This window comes from Balearica regulorum, chromosome 5 (assembly GCF_011004875.1).
Source record: "Balearica regulorum gibbericeps isolate bBalReg1 chromosome 5, bBalReg1.pri, whole genome shotgun sequence".
Classification (NCBI taxonomy): Eukaryota; Metazoa; Chordata; class Aves; order Gruiformes; family Gruidae; genus Balearica; species Balearica regulorum.
Window position 1 is genome coordinate 19,611,340 of NC_046188.1, and position 24,841 is coordinate 19,636,180.

The following is a 24,841-nucleotide window of genomic DNA, read 5'->3' on the forward strand; positions in this document are numbered from 1 at the left end:
CTTTTTTCTTTTGCCTTTGACTTTATAGGTGACCTTGAGCACTTAACTTCTTTTTTATTCCTTTGTTTCTGTGTCTCCTCAATTTTCTTTTCAATAGAGTAGGGATAATTACACTTTCCATGTATACGCAGAAATTCTATAGGCTGAAACAGCATTATTAATGCTACTCGCTACCTAATCTCCCTCAAGTATGCCGTGTGACAGCCCGTCATGCTGACAGGCTTGTCTTCTGGGCTCTCCTGCCTTCCCAGCCCAGTCTCCCTGTGTCTGTTTGATCTTGCACTTTGTTCCTCCCCAGCAGTGTCACAGCCTGTCTTCTTCAGCACCCAGACTTCGCCTAGCCTGGAGAGGCTTTGGGGGACGTCTGGGGTTGCTAGGCACTAGCATGAAACAACATGCTACCGCTTTATATAGGAGCGAGGCATTGTGTAAGGGCAGTTAACAACACTGCTTTCTTCAGTTGCTTGCAGGATTTCCATATGGCAGTCGAATAGCTTTATAGGGTGGTTTGCATATAAACTCAACAAGGAGATACTTAACAAGCTAAATGTGACTCTTGGAGTTGGTTGACATAATGCAACACCTCCTGAGCCTGTTGGAGGAGTCATTTTATAATGAGAGCAGTGGGAAGCTAATGCGGCGTAGCCAGATCCACTGCAGGCTGTAGGCAATAGTATCGTGCGAGCTTGCCTGTGCCCGTGGACATACAGGTGCTGGAGGAGAAGTGGAGGAGCAGTGGACCATCTGTGCCCATGGTGTCATCTGGTGGTGGGTCACCATGGCTGAAGTGACGATAGAGAATCGTTCCAGACCCGATGTTGAAGTGCCCCTTGTGGCATCAGGAGCCTGGACTCTGGGGACATGCCTTGGGTTGGCAGTCTTTGGCAGCAGCTCGGGCTTGCTGGGTGTCTAGGACATGCACTAGAAGACATTTCTGAGTCCTCTGTACACATGAGGGGGAGTGCCGAGGTAAAAAAAATGCTTAAAAGCCCATGAATTCCTTCATTTGCGTAAACCCTGAACTGTCCGTGCAGTCACTTCTGTGCTGTCTCGCAGGCATTGCTGTGAGATGTTACCCACTGTTTCCTTGCTCTACACGGGACAGGCAGATAAGGTCACAGGACTTGTGCCTGTGGCTCTACTTATGGGGCGCTCTTTGGGGATCTGTCTGGGGGTCAGCCTCTAAAGGCACCGCTAAAGGGAGCAGGGCCCTCTGCAGAAAATGGGCCCTTCACTCTGATAGCACGTACAAATCCAAAGGGACGAAGAAAACTTGTAGTACGTCTTGTGCTGATGAGACTTGAACTCCTTTAACATTGGAAGACCACTGGACAGTGTGCATTTTGATAGCACTTTCTTGTGTTGCAGGATCTTCCACTGTCATCTCGCCTGTGAAATGGGTATTTTTTTTGGTGATGGAATACCACAGCCTTTCCTTTTCTCCAGCTGTTAATTCACAGCACTGGTCTGGCCTCTTTATTCCTGTAGCATTGTTTATTTGCATGCTTGGCTTCCTGTTTGTTTTGGGGGTTTTATTTTATTTCAAGGCTAAGTAGTCCTTTTCCACTATAATTGTATTTCTCATTCTCAGTGAAGTTACTTATCCACCCAATCTCTCTGGTCGGAAAGACAGTGCCCATTTTGTAACTGGAAGGGCACCAGAGGCACAGAGATGGTTAATGACCTTGGGGCAGAATGAGGCCACTTTTCTAAAGGCAGACCAGGGCTTGAAAAGGTTCACGGCTGTGTTGATGTCTGGGGTAGCTCATTGAGCAGGTGGGCTAAAATATCGAGAGATAAACATGAAAGCAGAGACTTGGACTTGGGTGATTTGAACTAATGGATGTTTTTACTTGGAGCAAAACAAGATTTAAAAAGCCCCAACCTTTTGTTTTCTTGAGAAAAACCGGTGATTTCTAGATGCAGCTGGTTTACTTGGGTTGAACACTATACTCCAGCAAGCCTTCTCATCAAACCTTTAATTTCATGCATTAAATGAGCATATATTTATGGTCATGTAATTGTGTTTTAGCTAGTCAGAGCTCTTTTTCAGCTTTGTGCTTGAGCTGAGCTGTGACTGCTAGCTTACTGAAAAAAGAGTTGAAAACATGCAGTAGTGGGTGTGAGGGTTTTGTTATGCTACATGCAAATACTACTTCAGTTTTCCCTTGGTGTCAAGCTGTCACATAACACTGCCAAACTTTCCTCAGAAGGGCAGGGGAAGTTTCTAACTCTTTGAGTTCATAGGTAAGGGCAATTTTGTGTGAGTGTTTCTGAAAAATAAACACTTACCATGACATTGTTACTGTCATTAAAGTTGCTGTTAAGGTCTATAGTGCAATTCTTTAAAACTGGCCATATAGAATTTCACTCGTCTGTGCTGGAAATGTTGGAAGAGAATGAAGAAAATCTACCCTTAAACTTCATGAATAGTTATTTGTAGTTTTTATATGAGATTACAGTGGATCTAAGGAATGTGTTTTATAATAATAGCAATCATTGGCAGTGGCTTTGCTTTTCTTTCTTTAAGAATTCCTTAGCAGTTGTATTTATTTTTTTTTAAACTAGCTGACCTCAGATGGTGCAAATGCTCTGTTTGTGTCTGTCTGCAAATTATTTCATTCGTTTAAAAAAAAAAAGCAGTCAACCCACCAGGCTCATCTGCAAGGTACATAGCTGTTAAAGGAGGGTAAAGGCTTACTATTATTGTGACTAATCATAAAAAGTATTTAAAACTGAAGAACCAATGTAGGTGAGCAGAGCAAGCAACATGATATCTGTCCTTATAACTCGAAATACCAATGAGTAAAGGTAATCAACAGAGTTCTAAACAGACCAACTTCAGCATCTTAATCTGAAATCTTCCTCAGTGTTTGCCAGCTAAATAGTTTAAAATTTGTTATATAGTATCTTTCCCCAGTTTTGATACTAGCATGCTAATTCTGCCTTATGTAAATTAAGGAACTACAATTCCGCATTGGTCCTATTTTAGCAGCGATGCCCTTCATTTAGAGGAGGGCGATGCTAACCTGAGGGATGGGTAGCTGAACTAAAAAAGTAAGGCATGCTCTTCTCAGCATTGCTGTCTGGGAGTAACTAGCACAGAGCTGGCCGTTGAGTAGTGATCCTGGTTGCACAAGTTCTCTTTGGATATTGAAAAGCCTCTCTGCCCTTGCTGTTGTAGTGCTGATTCAACACGGCATCAAGCAGTTGTAATTTCTAGTCTCAGTGAATTTTGTAATCACAAGCTGCTCTTTTTCCATAGAGCCTCCACAACGTTTGCAAACCTTCAAGAGCAGTGGCATATTTGGTGAAGGATGTGTAATCTATGTTGTATTCCAGGATGGTTTTTAAGTCACTTTGCAGGTTTCTCTGCATAGTGCAAGAAAATTATTTAAGCAAGTCATTCTCTCCTGAGGTGGATTTTGGAGTGCTTATTGTGTTCCTTTTGGTGCATTTCAGAGCTGAAGGCAGGATGTCATGAGATGCCACTTGGAAACTACTTTACTTCCCTTCCTCCTGCCTCTTTGTCTCCTCACAAAAATCTCTCACTTTTCTTAGGAAATAGATTTTTTAATTTCTTTTCACAAGGTGAGAAGAGAGGAATTTTGTTGAGGAGGAATTCTTGATGTTAGTTTGTTGTCCCTGGGAACCAAGCAGAAACCTGTTTTAGTCAAGGTTTCCAGAACCGCTCTGTGTTTTGGGTGATGGCAGTGTCCGGTGGTGGGTGAAATACCCTGCTCTTTTCATGGATAGGTGTTCCCATCATGCCTGTTCTCTTGGGAGCTTCTACAGGTCCTTGCTGCCTGGCAGCCCTGGGCGTGCTCTCACCACCCCCAGAGCTAGCATGCTCAAGTGTGAGCAGTGGTTCCAGAGACACCATGTCTGTGAACAGGAGGTTGATGACTTCATGCTACATCATGAGATGTGATGCAAACATAAAAGTTGAGAAACATTATTCTCGCTTGTACCTTATGCACGGAAATCTATTTCTGGTGTAGAATAATTCTTTTTTCAGATGCTGGTCCTGGCTGTAGTTACTCAAAAGGTTGTTCTAAATTCTGTGGTGACATCATGGATATTTCTATCATCCATTTCTTTTTGATCCTATAGAAACACTTCTGTGCTCACATGGCATACTTGGACACCTGTAGAAGCTGTGTGGCATTCCGATGGATAAACTTGGTGGCAAATCTGTCTGAAGGGTTTGCTTCCAGCCTGCTGTTGCAGGGTAACTGGGCACAATGAGCTCAGGATAAATATTTCTTTAGAGTCAGCACCTTTTGATACCCAGTAGTCTCTCCACTATTACTTGCAAAGAGGTCATTTGCCGTAACAATGGTAGGTTTCATCCATGAGAGCAAATCCTAAGCTCAGTAATGGTGAATACTGACACCCAAAGGTTCCTCATTGCTGCAGAAGGTGTTAAGTGTTATTCGCAGGTCCTGTGTTAATGACTGCAACAACTTACATTGAGCTAGGCAGGGACTGATAAGTGACAGTGGTGTGATTTCAAGATTTGATAGCTTGGTTCTGCAGATGCTAGATGGACATGTCCTTTTATCGAGTAATAGGAGATTTCTGCTTTTTCTGCTTGTTTTTACAGTTTCTGAAGCACCCCTGTAACCAACACAGCATAGTTCTCAAAGATGGTGTTCATCTATACCGCTTCAGCCTGGGTAGCAGCCATATGCCTAATTCATATTGCTGACAGTTTTGGCTCATGGGAGTCTGGCCATGGTCAGTCATCCCCTCCTGGTTTGGTAGTGGAGAAGAAAAAGGGCAGATCTACTCAGTGGGGAGTTGTTGGCTTGGTTTTGGTTTTGTTTGCTTGTTTAAAGTGGCAAGGTCCTTAACTCAAAGAGTTCCACTTCATAATTCTCAGCTTGCCTGTAGTCGGGGTGCCTGTGCAGAGCTATGTGGTCGCTCACGCGCTCATGGGTGTCTTGTTTCAGTTCCTCTCCTCCCAGCCTACCCAGCTTCCTCTGGCCCCCACGTGTCCCTGCCCAGCATCTCCCTCTCTGTGGTCTCGGCTGTGCGGCTCTCTTGGTCTTTCCCTTAGGCCCATGTCTGCCAGCCTCCCTGCCAGCTCACCCCAGCTCTCCCACCTATGCCTGCTCTCTGTCATGCCGGTTTTCCTGTTCCTCTTTGTGTCCAGCCAGAGTCCTGGTTTTCCTTTCTCGGTGTGCTGTTCCAAGAGATGCATCGGAGTGTCACCACGGCTCCTGCTGCAGAACGGGCTCCCGTTCCCCTCCCAGGCCCCCTGCATCCATACCCTGCTTTGCAGCAGTGCTGGGTACTCATCAGACCCTTCATGTGAGCCAGCTTAATGAGTTTAAATGACATAAAATTATGCCAGCACAATAGTTTTTTTGAAGGAAAACGACTGAAATGGGCTTATGGAAGAAGGGCTGGGCACATGCAAGAGGGCAGGGAGGAGAACAGGGCAGCAAGGACCAGGGAAGCAGCAATAGCAGCACAGACCCCTCCATCCACTACATCCATTTTGGGGGATGTTCCCATAGGGTCCCTCTCGGTGGTGATGCTGTTGCTGTGACATGTGGGCGCCTTGGTTTCAGCATCATCTCATGCAGATTCAAAGTGGGAGCTTCAGAAGGTACAATTTGAAATTGCCAGCATCCCTCTGAGCCCGCGTGTTTTGCAGTTTCTCTACCTGCTCTCTTCCCAAAGCTTTATTTTGGGCAGACTGTATGGCAATGAAAAGAACAACCCTGGAAAAAAGTTGTGTTCCTAACACATTTCAAGTCTGTGCTAAAATAACCAGGGAACAAAATTCCTCAAATAAACATTTGCCGGAATTTTTATATAGACGGGGTATGTATTTTTTCCCAGCCGTTGGTCTTGGAAAGAGCTCAACACACAATTTTTTTTACTGAGCTTTGGCAGACGATAGATGATATGTAAGGCCAGGCAGTTAGTTGCAAGGTATGTGGAACCAAAGTCATTATAATGAGGAGTTTTAATAGTAGATAATGCTGTTAACCATAACGACCAAAAGAGCTGACAAGCAGCATTTTCATTCTTTTATTTTTCAATTTCAAACTTTTTTCCAATTGTACGAAAAGATGACCAGACATTTTTGTTGGCTCCTAATAGGTTGTGTAACGTAGTCTTTTAAAACTTTCATATGCAGTCCATTGGGAGAAAAAACAATTGAACACTGAGTGTATCAAGTACCTTTTCATGGCAATGCACTGGTTTTAATTGTTGGGGAGGAATCTGATTTGTGTATTTGAGATATGAGAAAGAACAAATGAATTAATAAGTTGGGATTTAGCACACAATATCCTGATACAATCTACATATATATTAAGTGACAGAAAAAGGCATAACAATTTCTTCCTAGAAAAAATAATCGGGATTTTTTTTAAAGAAAAAGTACTCAGTCATAAACTTTTATGGGGTAACTTCTACGCATTGCTTTCTCTCCCCATTAGTACCTTTGAAATAGCTTACCTGCAACCATAGCCTACTCTTGGAGAAGGTGAAGGGGACTTGTAGTAACACTCCCCTTATTTTTAACAACTTTAAACATGAATGCAGAAGCAGTAACCTGTGACGGGCAGAGGTGAGGGAGGAAGGTAGCTGTGCCTGGCCCTGGGAGGAGGCAGTGTGTCGGGAGGTCTGAAAGCACTCCAGTGCCGAGATGATCAGGGGGCTGTTACCCACCCCTCAGTCACTTGTTGCCTGGGAGACAAATGTAATCTAGAGATATTTTTTTTCCCTTCCTTGCTGGTTTTTGATTGGAGCCACTATTGACTTTTGGCTTGGAGGAGGTAGTGAAGCAGCACGCCAAGTGTCATAAGATGGAAATTAATCACTAACCAATGGGTCTGAGTTCCAATGATTTTCTTTCCTGTGATTGCTCTGTATATAGGAAGACTAATGGCACATCTAAACAGACAGTTAACGAAGCTCTTCACACCTCCGACAGTCAAGAAGGATCCTTAACCAGATGACACTTCAGTTTTATTTCTGCTCTCTTGTGTGATTGTGGAAAAATAAAAGTAACTATCTTAAACAGGGAACTTTGCATAGCTGGAGAGCTTTTCCTTAAATTCTGTTTGGTTTTGCTGCTAAATTATAAGTCAGCTCAGATGCAGTGAAAATATAGTAAGTCTGCCTTCCCAGTGTTTCTGTTAACAAGGAATATAATTCTTCTCAATACTTTTTGTGTGAGAGAGTTTCTGTTTTTCAGTGAGATTATTTTTGGCTTTTGCAGGACTATAGGCAAGCCAAACAAATTTAGCTTAACAGTAATGACAGGTTTTGAAGTTACTCTTCAGTAGTGACTTCATCTTGTAAGGCCCTCAACTTGAACTAACTCTGATGGGTTTTTGGGAGTAATCTCTTCCAGGTAGATGAAAAGCCTGTCTTGGAAGTAAATGAAAAAACAGAGAAATTTGGAAACAATATGTTGTGTTCCAGCAAGTACAAATAAGGTAGATGGTATTTAAGTCTAGCTTTTTTTTTATTAAGTTTATCCCATGCTGTAAGGAGTAAGGAATCCAACAAAAGTTTTCTCCTGAAAAAATTTCCTAGTTTTGCGTGTTGCTTGCTTAAAAGGAAATTTTATGTTGTTCTTGTGCTGGCTCTTGGATGGAGCATGGAAGTGGAATTTGAGAGGTTTGGATTCTATTTTTTACTCTGTCCTTTGCCTAAAAAGTCACTTACCAGGCTTATCATGTCAAGTCTCTGGCTCATTGTCCCATATTTAAAAGAGGGCTAAACGTAACAACCTCCTTTTTGCAAACTGTTCTGAGATGTGTGGCACGCAGCTTCCGCCACTGACACCCGCAGTGGATCTTTTAGTCACCTGCTGTAGTGCTTGACTGAGATGAAAGCCCAAGAGTCTTGCTTGCTCACTCTCTCTAGCCCCTCTCTAGCCCCTTGAATCTTGGGCTTTTAGGCCATGCAAGGGCCCTGCTTCACCTCGAGAGGTGGAGGATATCTCCCCTGAGGCTGTTCAGTGGCCTTCTGGTAGAGTGCCCTTGGGAAGCAAGGGGAGAGATGAGCTTGAACCCTGCCGTCCTGAAAAGGCTTGACCCCACGTTCCTGGTTCCACTAGAGCAGCATGCAGAATTTGGTTCCTTCTTCATCCTCTCCAGCAGATGTGCTTGTTTCTGAAAGAAGCGGCTCCTGCAGGTTGTGCCAGCCCCCCTCCTTTTCTTTCAGGCCAATTCCCGACATGGTGCTGTGAACTTGGAAGATGTTCCCACAGAGCCATCCAGTGATGTTGGAGAAGATTTTCATTTTTCATTTTTCTATTTTTTTGGGGGAGAATTTAGTGCAGATTTGCTGTCTGTAAGCTCGGAAGGAGGTCTGTAAGCACTTTGCATGTTGCACTGTGTATCCTAAAGCTGTCAGTAAGGCAGAGGATTTCTTAAGAGTTGGTGGGGCTTCACAAAGATGACAAGTTTTTGAAAGGAAACAAGTGTCTGGTTTTGGTCTTCCTTGTGGCTTTAGGAAATAATACCCCACTTTTGGTGTCATTTTTTTGTTTGTGTGCATTTGTTGTTTGACATGTGAAACCGAGAGCCTTGCTCCACTGATAGAAGTTGGAGTTAAGGGATGGCCCGGGGTTGGAAAGCAGCTAGAGGCGCAGCCTCCTCCCCCTGTTCCAGAAGACTTCAACATATACCAAAAATCTTATCATAATGCCTTGAAAGACTGCCAGTGGAGTTCAGTCAGTAATTAGGACTGGTGTTTGCTTTTACGTATGCTGGAGCAGACCAAGGCTGCTCCTGAGCTATCATTTTGTATGCTTTCATAGTGGAGCCAAGGGAAAGTTGTTTTTTCTGTTTGTTTGAGAACTTCCACAGAACAATTCAAAATATCTGCACTCTGACCTCTGATGGGATTGAGACAAGGGCTGAAATTGCACTGCTCATAACTGCAGAATAAATACTAAATTTTAGTGTAGTCTTCGCATTACAGATTGACTGCTTGAGTTGCTCTGTGTGTCCAGAAAGGGTAATTACAGTAACTGTTGTTTTAACCGATCACAATTTCACAACACCCTTAAATGGTTTAAACTCTGATTATACTGTGGACTTTTTTGTTTGTTTGTTTTGGGGGTTTTGGGTATTCTTTTTCCCCTTGGGGGAAAAAAGATGATTAATTTCCTCTTGTAGTATAATGGCACTGATGTCATGTGGGTTGAAGGATTAAGTCCTTTTATTTTTAAAACAGTTGCTAGGGTGTTTAAACCCCTCCTTTTTAACCCTGTTTCTTGTTAGTGTAACAGGAAAAGGAAAAGAAAATCACTTTCAAAAAGAATCTACTTTTCTTCAAAGTTTCCATTTAACAGTAACTGTAGCTTCTTATTTTTGCAATATGGGGTGATGGGGAAATTGCCACATATTATTAAATCATATTAACTAGTAACAAGGGGGGGGAGCAACCAAACATTCGTTCTTAATTTTTTCCCCCCAGAAGTGTGATTTAAATCATACAGTCTCAATACATTATTAATGGAGCAATAATCTCTGGGAAGCAAACTATGTTCACTTCTGTCAGACAAAAAACTCAAACCCACTGCTTTTCCTGACAAATACTGCTAAATAAATAAGGCTATACCATTAGATCAAATATTTGATTTTTTTTTTTAATTCTTTTTTCTTTGCAGAGTATTGGAAAGGGGTCCTTGTGGTGTATAGACCCAGAATATAGACAAAATCTTATTCAGGCTTTGAAAAAGACACCCTATCACCCATATTCGCATGTGTTCAATACACCTCCCACATCTCCTCAGGCATATCAAAGGTAAGAACTAGATGAATTTTACAACTCTAAATGTTTTCATCCAGTGTTGCATATGAATCTTGGGTAAGACGTTAAATGTAATTAAGCTATGCAGTTTGGAAATGTGCTAGCAAAGAAAGCCCGGGAGCATTGGCAGCAGCCTGGCCTTGCTCAGTGTGCGTCCGGGACGCCCTTACCTGCCCGTGTCATGTCCCCCTGCGTGGCGGCAGTGAGTCCCCCGAGCGAAGCTTGCAGTCCTGCGTGAGCCACAGAGCCTTACGGCAAAAGGACGCCTGAAATTAAAATGCATATAAGCAGAGAGCTCTGAAATGTCCGCTTATTCCCTTTGCAGTAGGTGAAAGCACAGTACCCTCGCTGTGAGGAAACAGGCTCGGTTTTTTCCCCTAAGCATGCTACGGGGCCTGTGTTGCCCGTGCAACCGTCAGGTCTCCCTGTGAGCCCTGTGCCCAGGTGACTTAAACAGCCTTTGTTGTAGTTACATGCTCCCTGGGTGAGTGCCTGCCCTCCAGGTTATCCTAGAGGGGTGTGGGGAGAGCAGTAGCCATTTTTCTGCCTTACTTCAGTGAAATAGATGTGGGGCGGATTTTTTTATTTGTTTTGCATTTGGTTTTGATCTGGCTGTTGCTTATGACTAACCGTAGCAAAGGAAGCGAGATAATCTACGACTGCCATCCACCAAGCAGGGAAGCAAACACTGGGTTTTGACACAACTGCTTTCTCCTCGCTGCTAATACAGAAATAGTTTTCTTCACTTTTTCCAAACATGGCAGCATGTCACGATTGGGTCAGAAATGCTGGTCATGGCCAGCACTGTACCGCACCCCACAAAATCAGGGTAGCCGTAGCAGGGGTCAGCAGCATCACCATAACTGAGAAGTGACTGCGATGGCTCTTGTGGGGTTTTGGGTTTGGGGTGGTTTGGTTTTTTTTTCCGGAGCAGTTTCAGCGTTAGTGTTGAGGCGTGGTGGGGAGGGCTGCGGCGGAAAGGGCCGGGGGCGAGGATGAGGATGGAGATGGGGACGCGGGGCTGGCGCGGGAGAGCCCGCCGCCTCCCGCCCTTGCCGCCCGAGGAGCGTGATGGTCGCCATAGCAACGCGGGCGTCTCCCTGGCAACGCGTAGCCCAGACAGGTGCCGTTGCATCACGGGGCTGCGCAGCATTGCCTGGCGAAAGGACCGGCCGTTGGGGCTCTGCCGCACGCCGTTGCCGTGGTGACGGGTAATCCTGCGCAGCAACGGCAGCCGCTCTGAAACTTTTTTTTTTTTTTTTTTTTTTAAATCGGGATCCGGTACGCGTTTTGTGTCCCTCATAGGTCGGGAGCACTGCAGGCACTGGGTTTTTTCTGTGCCCGGTTTTGAAATGAGCGGCTGACGCGAGGTCAGCCAGCAGCGAGAAGTGGCAGGAGTCTGGGATTTCCTGAAGCAGCGTGGGTCACTCTGTCTGCTGTTTCATGCGGAGCTCTAGAAAAACGTTTTCCTTAGTACCACCCTTAGAAGGGATTTTCCCACTTTTACTTTTCCCCTGCTCCCAACGATCCCACTGCTACAGTGCTTTGCAGAAGGACAGATAAATAATTTGAATAATGGCATTAAAATTGTAATTCGCATGTTTGAGCAAAGCTTGTTACCGGAGCCTCACTTTACCATTTCTGTTGCCTTTTTAAGAATATTGTAATTATGTACATACATATTTATTCAGAGGTTCTTTAAATCAAATGAAAGTGTAATGCATGTCTGACATAGAAATGGAGGGATTTTGATCCCTTCTAATCTCTGCAAGCAAAAACATCCAGCAAACACACGCAGTTGAAAGCAGGAGGATCTCTGATTTTTTTTTATGCCTGAAGTGACTGTTGGCTAAATGGGTCGGGTTTGCCAGAACCACTGTGCAATATGCTGCCAGATGTTGCCTGCAAGAGCTTGCAGATAGCTCTCCCGGGTTAGGCTGAGGGAGGTGATGCAGCAGTGCTGGTGTGAGTGGTCCTTGCAGGGACAAGCCTGGAGAGACACCCTGGCTGGGTGCTGGGTGTTGGGGAGCCTGCCTCGGGGCGGCTGCCCTGCACTCTGCACAGCTGCCTGCCCGCTGCTCTCCCGTCCTCGCTGCGTGCAGCAAAAGATGCCTGCAGAGCCACAGACCTCGGGCAAAAGTCATGCTGCCCTCTTCTAGTGGGGTGGGTGGGCAGAACCTCATAGCCTGTTTTCAGGTGTGGGTGAGGAGAGGTGTACTGGCACGTTCCAAAGAGCAATGGATTTAAGAAAGCATTCTGAAAGACTGACTGCTTTTGCTGATGTCCAGGCATAGCTGGGCAAGTGGCAAAGCTATCTTCTTGAGTGAGGGAGAGGGAAGGTGCTACCGAAACACCCGCAAGTGAGTTCCAAAACTGACAGGGAAACTTCCTCTCCTTGGAAACCGTGGGATGTCAGAGCTGCTGCTGCACTGCTTCTGCTGCCAAGTGCTTTCAAGTCTTCCTTGTAATGACTGCATCATAAAACAAAGAGCTTGCATGGCTGCAGAAGCAAGTGCCTCACAAATAGAGGCCCAAAGGAAGCCAGGTTTTATATCAAGAAACTGTAGTCTTGCTGTTATTTTTAGCTAGATATCTTTCAGCAGTTTTGCTGTCAAATAAAACTTAATCTTCCTGTGGTCTTCTAAAATACTTATTTATTTATCTACTAATGACTGGCGAAACACCAACACGAGGCTGGCTTAGGCCATCAGTGACTGTTGAATTAATTGAATTATGTATTGGCAGTTACATGGCAAAATAATTTTTCGAATGTATTTCTGATATATTCACAACGAGTTGAACATATCCCTGTGCGTTTGGAAAAACGGTAATCCCATATCTACGTGATTGCTTTCTCATGTGTACAAAGACTTCGGTAACAGGTAGAAAATGTAAATCCACTTCGCCATCATCGGTTCTCCAGAGCAATACATCGTCATAGTAACAAATTCCATGGGAAATTTTTCTGATGGTGAAGATAATACGTCTAGAAAAAATCCTTGGGTGGCAGAGGTTTTGCTGTCCATCCGTCTTACACAACTGAAATCCACAACTAAGAGAAATTATGTCACCAGATATTAATGAAATACGTCTGGAATCAGATAACTTGCCAATATTACTCCTGCCTCTAGGAATGGGATTAATTGGAGAAATTACAAGGTTTATAAGAATCAGTTGGTGCGATTCCACAGGGGCAAATCGACCTATTGCTTGTCTTTATCAGATGTGTTAAAAGAGTAAAGATACAGAAATGAATCATGTGTGTTCTGTTTGGTACCTGCGTAAGCAGCTTAGGGGTGAATTGAGTAAGGAGTGGAGGAATGTATTGTAAAAATATCCTAAGCAAGGTGATCACTGAACAGACAAATTTTCCTTTTCTGAACAGAGTTAATTACATTAGATAATTTAGCTTTACAACTTCAGTGGAGCATCCTGCATAAACATAACTCCTTTATGAAGGAGTTTTACGATGTGAACCCGCACATTGGGATGGCTGAGTCAGTGTTATACTAGTATCGTTTGAGATTAGGCATATGACTCAAATCAGGAAATTCGGATTACATTGGGCTCCATATGTAGACCATAGTTTTGGGGAAAAAAACAACGTTGTAGTGTTTGTACATAAGAAGGAACTTCAGACTACAGTTGCAATTCAGGGTGAAGATTGTAAGCCGTAAGAAGAAGAATATAGTAATGTGAATTAGTTCATTTTAATTGGATTGGATGTATATTCTTAAAAAACAATATTCATGCCAAACAAAAAAAAAATAACTTGGATTTTTACCTGGTTCTTCTAATTGAAGCATGTATCATGTCATTTACAAAGATTTTCAAGGATGAACTAGCACTGATACACAGAGTTACAAAGAAAAAGCTCTCTCCTTGGTGTGGAAAAATTGGTGCTTTAGTCTAACATGGTTCTTTTTCAATATTTACAATTGTGTTGGCAATAGCAACCTTGAAATATATTTACAGACTCAAGCTTGATTAAGTAACTATGTAAGTCAGTGCCCTGATATTTCATCTATATGTTTTATTTCCACTTTTCTGACTCTAACTGAACTGTAGGTGGGATTTTCTCTTCTAGTAGCACTTCGAGGAGATCTTGAAATGGATTTTTCTTTTCTCTGTATGTATTACACAGGGCTAGTTCTCAGTTGTATTTCTCCTTCTGTTGCTGAAAACTATCAGGAAATATAATGTAAAATAACAGAAATTCTTAGTTTCACTGGTGGATAAAAAATATTTGAAGATTTGGGTGGCCACCTAGGAGTGTGTTGTCTAGATCCCTGTACAGACTTGTGAAGCATTTTTGCACTGCTTTTCATTTTTCTCGTGTGTTTTGCTAATTGTAGTTTTAACCAGCAGCAAATGTTGACACATCTGTCCTAAGCTGCCATGTAACTGATGAAATTGCAAACATGCCTGAGATAGAAACTGAAGAGTGGTTTCTTTCTTGTGTTGCACCAGCCTGCCTGTTCATACAGGCTTTGTTGGGTTCCTTGTTAGCTTGCTCCTTCCCATTGGAGCAGCAACTTGAGTGAGTGTGGTGGTTCAACCTTAGCCAGCAACTAAGCACCACACAGCCGCTTACTTGGGAAGACAAACAGCATAACGCCGAATGTCCCTCCCTTCCTTCTTCTTCCCCCAGCTTTATATGCTGAGCATGACATCATACGGTATGGAATATCCCTTTGGTCAGTTGGGGTCAGCTGTCCCGGCTGTGTCCCCTCCCAACTCCTTGTGCACCCCCAGCCTACTTGCTGCTGGGGTGGTGTGAGGAGCAGAAAAGGCCTTGGCTCTGTGTAAGTACTGCTCAGCAGTAATGAAAACATCTCTATGTTATCAGCGCTGTTTCCAGCACAAATCCAAAACATAGCCCCATACTAGCTACTGTGAAGAAACCTAATTCTATCCCAGCCAAAACCAGCACAGTGAGCTTGGCTGATATGTTCTGCTTCAGAAAAGGTCGAGACTCTAGTAGTCCTGAACTAGATTTGTGCTTGGCTTTGGACGTGGAGTCCACCCATGCACATCAAAGCACTGTCAGAAAAATACCTCCTCTGGCATGCATCACTCCATTTGAGCTGGGCTGCCCTCTGTAGAGAGGGCTCGAGCCTTGCAGGCCTGGAACCGACGTGAAAATGTGTAGCAAAAACTCAACTGCAGCCCAGTTTTGGTTGTTGGAGAGCCGTCGATCTGCAGTGGGTGTACATGGCGTCCCCCCATTGTTGGCAGAGCGTGTGCTGCAGGGCCTCCCTGCTGCACTGCTGGGCTCCTGGCTGGTGTTGCAGCCTCGGGGGCTGGGAAGGACCATGCCTCGCAAGGAGTTGGCATAAAACCACCTCTGCTTCTTGTGTGGAGTCACTTTCCAGAGCAGTATTTCATTTCAATGTGCGTGGCTTCACGGTCTGATTTGCCTTTCCCCTTCCCGTGGGGAAGTGTGTGGTGCAGCCATATGGATCACAGAGCGCCTGCAGGTACGTGAGTGACCAAATATTTTATGAAACTCTACTGGCCCGGGGTTTGAAAAAATTGGAGTGGCTTCTGTTTTATTTAACTTAGTGTCTCATCACTATTTGCTGCTGCTGCTGCTGGCTTCCTGGAAAATGCTATGAGCTCCTTTAAACGTTAATCACTTCTCCAGTGTCTTGTCTTTTGATGCCTGTTTCTGATAAAAATATTTTTCTTTGGTCTTTATCCCAAGGTAGAGATTCAGAAAAGGGGACTTTGTGATTATGTCTTAACTTTAGAAGTTTATTAATAGAGACACAGTGAAAAATCCATGAAACTTGGATTTCAGGAAGAAAGCTTTAGCTGCCAGGACCTGCCATCGCTGCAAGCCCTGTGGTAACTGGTGGGAGAGGTAGCCTGGGCACGCTTACATTTGGATTTGACCTAAAAAAAATTGCATTTACCTGTTTTGAGACTGAAAACACGTGGTCTTGCCATTCTTTGGCCTAGCTTTCTGCTTCCATCTCACCAGTATAAGTCTTCCCATCCGCTGCGAGGAGAAGGGGTGGCCTCCCAGTCCCTCCAGCGCGAGCAGTCAGTGGTTTGCGTACAGCCCCCTTGGGATGGGGAACTTGGAACCTCTTACACGAATGAGAAGAGACAAGTGTTCCCCACTGAGGATGGCTGCTGTAGATCGGCTGCTTAGGAAACAGCTGTTACTGGAACAACTCCTTCAAATATCTGCGCGTTTTGGCTTTGCTGTTACAAGCTTCACCCTTTTGCAGTTGTTTATTGAAGCTAAACCTGCATCAAAGTCAATACATTGTAGGTTATCGTTTTGGACAACGTATAAACACTTTTTATCCATACACTTTATATATTGAAATCAGAAATTATCTTCTGTGGTCTTTTGGTGAAGGTGGTGAAACAACATTGTCCCATTCACTGAAAACTTTGAAACACTGAAAGGTACTGCAGGGTGTCTTCCTGCAAGGAAGGACTTAAATTAATTGGTTGTCCTTTGCAGTCTGGAAACACGGATTTAATTCTGTATTACTGTTTCTGTTATTGATAGGAAGTGAAGCTGACCATAGAGCAGTCTAATACTAATTTCTGTGCATGTTACAACCCCTTTATCAAGATGGATCTAGATATTTTATTTCCTGGATAGCATCAGAATAAATTTTCTTCTCTTGGTATAGTGTTAAGGCAGAGTCTTTGGGAAGTTTTGTTTTGCTGGTTTTGTAGTTCAGAGATCACCGGGAACACAAGTCCTTCCAAGTTGTGCCCTGTAACACCATAACACGTCTTGATTTGAAGAGTATCTATACTTTGGGATTATCCTGCTTTATTTCTGTTTTATGGCAAGTTAACAAACATTGGTTCCGCTTGATGCCAGGTAGAAACAACGAAGAAAAAGAACTTTTGCTTGAGTCTGTAATGCTATCAGTGCATAAATATTTGAGGATTTGCCAATCCAGGACTTGTTTTCTAACATATTCTTATCAGCTTTCTAGCCAGTAGACTTCTGTGATACGGGAAGTATTCCATTGAGCATAGTTTCAGAAAACAGAACAGATCAGCTCTTACCTTTTAAAAGGAATTTTCTTGTACCTTATAGTATGAGGGAGGTGGAGGGAAGGAAGATAAATTGGGAAAGGTGGCAGCAGACCCTGGAAAGAAAAAGAAGAGCAGAAAGTCCGAGTCTGTCCTCTTTCACACAATAATTTCATGCATCCTTTCCGCAGCACCCTTGTACTCAGCAGGAACGGCTGGTGGAAATACAAATAACCCTCTAATCACGTCTTCATTCCTCTCAAAATTGGATAAATGCTTCTGAGCCTTTTCAGCTGAGATGTTTTCAATTCTTTCTCAACCATACCCCTAAAATAGTAAAAATGTCGTGATTCCCATTTGTTAAATACCTAAAGAATTGGTTCTTTGCATCTTTGTTTTGACTGTGTGTTTGCAGACCTTTGCTAAAGAACTGTAAAGCAGCATTCTTGGCCTATCACGTTTCTGTAGATGCAGGGCAAACACCAGCTCCTTGCTTTATGTTGTTGTTATTCATAGGCCCATTTGTTGAACAGTCTTCCCAGTTACTTGGCTTTTTAGGCTTTTTTTTCCCCCCCTCCTCTGTGCCTTCTGTAGATAAATACAGCCTTATTCCAAAGATAGCTTTGAGTGGAACCATAGATATTTCCACTTCAGTTCATGGGAAAAGGAAAGTCTAGGGATGTGTTTTGAAGTTTTTGTTAGTTAGTTTGTAAATCCCTCTCTAGCCTTGGGTATTTCCCTATGAAAATTGTTAGAGTAGGCTCATTGTGAATTGCTGACTGCAGAAACTTGGAAGCACATGGATGCTGTGCTTCTGAGATTGTCTTCTGCAACTCCTCATCCTCCTCCTTCGCTGTCCCCAGTGTGTGTTCTTGTGCGGTTAGGGTATGGGCCATATGGTATAGCAAAAAGCAGGGAGCATGGGGCACACCTCTCCGTTGGCTACGTGGCAGTGCTCGGTCCATTTCACCCCTCATCGCATTAATGGCCATTGCATCACAATTACAACTGCAGCAGTTGTGTGGATGGGGAAGCCTGTGTAATGCAATTCAGTAACAGTTCATGGAAATTTTAGTAGTTGAAAATTAGGACTCGGGAACAAGTGTTTGTGTGATGAACAGTGGCTGACACAGGTATCACGTTTGTTAATCATACAGTATTACAGCAGTGGAAATCATCTGACTTCTGCATTTGAAAACAGACTCATGAAGCTAGGGAAGCCACAAATAGTATCATAGTGTGTCACATCTTATTGCTGTTGGATCCAGAAAAGGTTTTTTATTTCCAGAACTCAAATTTTTAAATTCATTTTTAATTACTCTCTTGTTTTCTTTTAGATTTTCTTCACTTCTCTATTAGTTATTGGACTTCTTTCCTTTAGTTCCTGTAGTAAGAAAGATTTACAAATAAGTCACCTTATTTGTAAGGTTCTGTTGTAAGACCAGCATTCTTGCACAATTGCTAATGTCATATTAATAGTAATAAACTTTCTATGAATAAAAAAAGTTACGATAATTTCAGAATCTTGCAAACAGTAGGGAAGGGGTGGCTTTTCTGTAATGGTTACTCTTGTGATTTTAAGTCATTTTGCATTTTAACTCTTCATTATTTATTTAATATTTGTTTAGACTCAAGGTGCATTGACTATTTCCAAAAATTGCAGGTCTGTCTTAAACAAAAACCTGTGTGGATCTTTCATCCTTTTAGCTAAAATTTGAACGTATGTTGAGGAATAGATAACATGTTTAAAGTGTGAGGGTGCTGTTGCAGTTTATGCAAAACTCCTGATATTTGTGTAACCAGTTTGTTCCGTATGTAATACCCTTCTGAGAATGTCAGTTCTGCACACAAGTTCAGTGGCCTTGGCTAAGGGGAGAGGCCAAGCAGACTTGTTTGGCAGCCCCCATCATCTTGGGACATCCACTTGAGTCCGAGAGCTAGAGGAACTGACTACAAGTGACCCAGCTTTTCCCCAGGTCATAACAGAAGGTGACAACTGTCCCATAAAAATGCTGGTTGGCCATAGAGAAACGTCCTGGGAAATGAGCATTGCCAGTGAGAATCAATTCCTCTTCTCTCTGGACAACATCAGTGAGAAGCAAAATACAAGAGCGAAATTTCTCTACTAAGAGACTGTCTTCCTTACATGTTCACCTGTGTGTCCCAAAGCAAAAAGACAGGAGGCGAGGGCTACAACTCTTTGCCTGTCCAATGTGTTTTATGCTACGGTGGCCTGATAAAATGTTCCTTCCCCTTTCCCTTGTGAAACAGAAGTGCTCAGCACTTCCACTTCTTTTTCAGTAAAGCCACGATAAAACCCTGAACGTTGTATTTGATTATCTATATTGTATTTTTTCCACAGATGTTTTGACGTAATTTTGGGAACCCCACAGTTGTTTAAAGAAAATCTGTCAAGCAGTTTTGGTACATCTAAATGTAAATGAGAATTAAAGGGTTGTGTTTTAGATTTCAAGAAAGTCTTGTTGGATTTCTTTCCATTCCAGGTGGCCCCAAAGGCAGTGTGAATGCATGGGATGCTCGTCGGTAGCATTTCTTTTGTTTCTAAATTATGATACTGTTTGTAAAATGCTGCATTCGCCTTTTTTTTTTTTTCTTTTTTCTTTCTCTACTGGTTAAAAAGACGGGGGCGGGAGGGCTAGGCAGTGTATAAATTAGTTAGTGGAACTTGCTACTACAGGAAAATGCTGAGGCTAAGGATTAAGCAATAGGCTCCCGATAGGTGGAGTTTTGTTTAACTACCATGTCCGGAGCTGATACAAATGCATCTGGAAGAGGATACTAGATTTTTAGGTTTAAATCAGTCTCTCTGGTATTTCAAATCCACATGGGCTGTAGTAGCAAGCACAGATTTACCGTGCTATGCCACTCTTCTACTTTCGGTGAAACTTCCATCATGGAAACCCTGGACCCAACAGGCGGTTGGTTCCATCCAGTTTGGTGGTTTTTGTGTTGTTATACTTTTGATAAGATTCTTCATTTTTCGTCTGAGACTTTTTTCCCCTGTGACTGCATGTTGTTTTAGTGATTAATGTGCAAACCTCTGGGGGTTTCAGTGCACAGGTATATGTATATACAGTGTACTTTTTATGTCAAAAGGCAGCCCAGCTGCTGGGGAAGCTGCTCTCTTTTGCACTTAGAAACAAAATGTACTGGTTTAGTGCAGGTGACCTATTTTCATTACAAAAGAGTAAATACAGCAACAGTGATAGGAGAATTGCTTGAGACAGCTAGTCTGAAGTGGGTTTGTGTAAGCAGTTTGACTAGCAAACACATTAGAGGAGTTTATTTTGTTGATGAATAACTTGCGGATACCAGAAGAGGAGCATTGGTAAGGTGCAGCCTGGCTCTGCTGCTCAGGGTGAAGTTGCTTGAGGTGTCACGTACACCTGTGTATCTGTTTAGAAAGGAGCATTCTTTCCACCTCCGTGTTTTAAGATCTTTTTTTCCTTTGTGAAAGGGGAATGGCTGAAGAGACTGGCCATCTCAGATATGAGTGCAGATCAGAATTTTTTCTAAAAGATCTTTCCTTTCTTTTTATCCCAACTCATTTCTGCTCTGTTGGCAATCTCCTCTTGTTAATTGCCAGAACTCGCTCTGCAGGCTCACGTGTATGCTTCAGTTGTGTGGTAATTTTTCACTGCTCTGCTCTTAAAGCACCCAAGATTGTACAGCCAATGGGTCTTGATAATACAAATGTAAATGTATTTCTTTCTTGGCTTGCTGCAGCATGCGTGCGCTTGTTAAATTTTCTTTTCATTAGCTTATATGACATATTTTTGGTATTAGAATCTAGTACTACATTTGTGAAAGTGGAATAATTGTAGTTTACTGTTCTGCCCTTTTCAAAGGTAATAGTCAGTGTCCAACTTTATACAGCTGGTGATTTTGCATTTGTTGTCTATGGCCTCATATACCTGACTGCTGTTGCCAGTTGTTCTCTGTACTGCAGTTCTTGACCTCACTGATGGGTTCTGTATGTTGTCTGCCTGGATAATATAAATATTGCAGAGCTCTCTGCCTCTCAGTGCTTTTTCGGTAACTATTTTATCAGGATTCTATTATATAACCTTCCAAAAGAAATTCTGTTCAAAACAGACTTGATGGGAAACTTCATAAGGTTAATTTGAAGAACTAAAATGCTTGGAACAGACTCTTTTTTTGACTTCAACTCTAAACACTTTAACTTCAGTGTTTAAAAGTGTATATAATTTTGGGTTTTAGTCTTGTGTGAGTGTGGTGGTGGTATTTTTAAAGACAGAATATGTGAAATCTGGAAAAATTAATTGCATAGTACTGCAGATGCTGAGGACAGTTACTAAAAATATAGTGATACTTTAAAATGCCCATGCAGTATTGGGAATTCATAACTCATGCAGGATGTAGGTTTCAGTAAAAGTATATGAAAAAGAGATGTAAATTTAGCAAAATCAGGGTTATTTGGGTGTCATTAATTGGTATGTTTAATCCAGATTAGCAGATGGAAAGAAATGTAAACAAAAAGGAATTGGGTTACTTTTAATTATGTAACTTTCCTGAAAATACTTTTTTTCCAGGCAGCTGTCCGATCAATGGCAAAACTCGTAACAGCTCCCCAAGTATTTAAGATCTCTATTAATTGGAGTTCCTTCTCTGTATGAAAAATTGTTCTCTCGTTAGCTGTTTTGCATATGAAAGATGAAGATGGTCATTTTTCTCATGAGATTAAATAAATAAAACAATTAATTAGAATGAAACAATTTTCTAAACTTCAGGGAATTAATAACAAACAAAGCTTCTGGAGTAGCCAGCTTTTATTTTGCTACTTGCAAGTATAACATAATGTAAGAGGAAGACTTTATACAAACACATTTATTCCATGATAGTTTAAGAGCCGTAGTCAACTATATTGCTAAAGCAATATAGATCTTTTGGTTATTAAGTATATTTTGCTGCTTTTGCCTTCAGATGTAGAAATAGACTTGCTCAGATTTGGTGAAAAAAAAGAGAATGGGAATTTGTGTTGGAAGTGCTAGAACTGGTCTTTTTCTGTCTCCCTGGGGATATCACCGTCAAACCCCTGCTTTGAAAACAGGGGGAAAGTTGTATTGATGAGCTCTGTATTTTGTAATGATATGGAGCAAGAGATTTAGGAGTTCAGTTTATATTGAGTGATGCTGCCAAAAAACCAAAAAAGTTCAATTTTGCCTATTTCTGCGTCCATTTGCCATTCTCAGTTTGTTACATTGGGTATGAGATGCCCCTGGAAAGAGTGACTACCACATGTAGGTGGTACAGTTTAAAAACCCCACTAGCAGTTGCTGTCTGATCAGTTAAAACCCCCCAAACTAACAGAAGAAACTTCTCACAAGCTGTTTGGATTTGCTACTGAGTTTGCCCTTTGGCTACTCTAAGACAACAAAAGCATACTTGGGCCATAACCATACCACAGAGACAGTGGTGTGCAGCAGTCTCCAGACTAGTTCTCAAGCAGTATCTTCTGATGATTCAGCAGAGGGTTGGTTTTGGGATTTGGGTTGCTTTTGGGATTTTTTCCTTCTTTTTGCATTTTGTTTTTCCTTTGCAAAGTCATTTTAAGATGCTCTTGCTGCTCTAGTACAATAGCAAACTGTCCTCTCAGTTGTGCTAGTGAAGACATTTGTGAAGCTGTACTGTAAATGGGCTCCTAGAGATTTTTTTTTTTTTTTTTAAGGGATTGGGACTTGTCAAGGAGGGAAGAGGGCTTTCTTAAAGCATTCCTACCATAGAAAATGTCATTGAACCATAATCTCACTGAGGTTAGTTGGACGGGCACAGTGCTGTGCTAGTAAAATTATGCTGCATCTGACTCTCAAAGCAGAGTTTCTGCACAGAAGAGCACAGAGGCATCATCATGCCTAGTGTTGACACAGGTGTATTCTTGCAGGTGAGTGCTGTAAACCTGCTTTAATGGTTTCCTGAGTTGCAAACCTGTGTTCTCAAGTCACTTACATGCTATAGAAAAGTTTTCCAGTGCCGGCTAAAGCAACAGTTGGGGAAAGAGGTGCTGCACCTCAACTTCATGATTCCTTGATCTTCACGAGCTTGGTGAGAGAGGGTAATTGGCATAGCACAGTTCGGCATCTGCTGCATCTCTCAGCCTGTGCTCTAATGCAGTAGCAGTAGAGGAGCCTGGGCTGGCACAGGAGTTTGGACCGCACCGAAGCGGCAAATGCTACCCAGGGACTCTGACCTGGGGAGAGGGGACTGATGACAGGAACTGATCTTCACTTGCTGTCTTCTGATTTCTAGTTTTCAAACTAGAAGGTAGAAAAGGGAGGTTGCTTTGATGCTGTAAACAAGTTAACAGTGTCCCTCTGTGAATGCAGGTGCTTGGTCTTCGCAGGATGTCTCTCTGGCTCTGTTGTATTGCTGTTGTGAACAGACTTTGACACTTGGATGGAAAACTTGCCATTTTGATAGCATGTGAGGAGGAAACAAGTACGCAGACTCTGGCTTATCTTTCCTTGATCACTGACCAGGAGCAAATAATGAACTTATTAGACTGAATTAATCTCTTAAAGGAAATGATTTCAAATCCATCTGGTAGAGCGCTGAAAAGCAGACTCAATAAAATCCTAGAAAATTGACTGTAAAAAGGAGTTTTCTGTTGGCAGAAAACGGAACTGGATGACCTGAGGAGAGTCCTCTCTCTGAAATTTCTGATGTAAAGGTGTGGTGGGTTGACCCTGGCTGAGGGCCAGGTGCCCACCAGAGCCGCTCTATCACTCCCCTCTTTCATTAGACAGGGGAGAAAAGGTACAATAAAAAAAACTTACGGGTCGAGATAAGGACAGGGAGAGATCATTCTCTAATTATCATCACGAGCAAAACAGACCGAACTTAGAGAGGGAATTCATCTTATTTATTACTAAGCAAAAACAGAGTAGAGGAGTGAGAAATAAAGCCAAAATCTTAAAAACACCTCCCCCCACCCCTCCCATCTTCCCGGGCTCAACTTCACTCCCGGCTTCAACCTCCGCCCCCTCCAGCGGCACAGGGGGACGGGGAGTGGGGGTTACGGTCAGTTCCTCACGCGGTGTTTGTGCTGCTTCTTCATCCTCAGGGGGAGGACTCCTCTCATTGTTCCCCTGCTCCAGCATGGGGTCCCTCTCATGGGAGACAGTCCTTCACGACCTTCTCCAGCGTGAGTCTCCTCCACGGGGTGCAGACCTTCAGGAGCAAACTGCTCCAGCGTGGGTCCCCCACGGGGTCACAAGTCCTGCCAGCAAACCTGCTCTGGTGTGGGCTCCTCTCTCCACGGATCCACAGGTCCTGCCAGGAGCTTGCTCCAGCGCGGGCTTCCCAGGGGGCCACAGCCTCCTTCAGGTGTCTCCACCTGCTCCAGCGTGGGGTCCTCCACGGGCTGCAGGTGAAATCTCTACACCCCCTCATCCTCCCTCCATGGGCTGCAGGGGGACAGCCTGCTTCACCATGGTCTTCACCACGGGCTGCAGGGGAATCTTGCTCCGGCGCCTGGAGCACCTCCTCCCCCTCCTTCTTCACTGACCTTGGTGTCTGCAGATGTTCTTACATCTTCTCACTCCTCTCTCTGGCTGCAAAAGCGCTCTCTAACTGTTTTTCTTAAATATGTTATCACAGAGGCGCTGATTGGCTTGGCCTTGGCCAGTGGCAGATCTGTCTTGGAGCCGGCTGGCATTGGCTCTATCAGACACAGGGGAAGCTTCTAGCAGCTTCTCACAGAAGCCACCCCTGTAGCCCCCCCACTACCAAAACCTTGCCACGCAAAACCAACACAAAAGGCAAACAGAAATAAGCGATGGATCCTGAGCACAAGGTTTGCAAACTGCATTTTCAAGAGATGGAGAATTTAAATGCACTTCTTCCAGCTGATGTTCTGTAACACTATTCCCTCAGCAAGGTGTCATGTTGTGGGTGGCTTTAGTGTGGTGGGGGAACCTGACATTCAGAGGACGGTAACATGCACAGAGCAAAGCATACTTATCACTCATCTTAATTCAAAAGCTATCGAGACACTGCC

General features: G+C 43.2%; 1 protein-coding gene across 5 annotated transcripts in view; it reads left to right on the forward strand.

Annotated features, from left to right (window-relative positions):
- Nucleotides 1-24,841, forward strand: part of FOXN3 (forkhead box N3) — a 213,632-nt gene that overhangs the window by 93,801 nt on the left and 94,990 nt on the right. For all 5 annotated transcript variants that reach the window (XM_075753727.1, XM_075753726.1, XM_075753729.1 and 2 more), the window contains exon 3: nucleotides 9,650-9,786. In XM_075753727.1, the coding sequence (XP_075609842.1) occupies nucleotides 9,650-9,786 (137 nt within the window). The remainder of the gene's footprint in view (nucleotides 1-9,649; nucleotides 9,787-24,841) is intronic.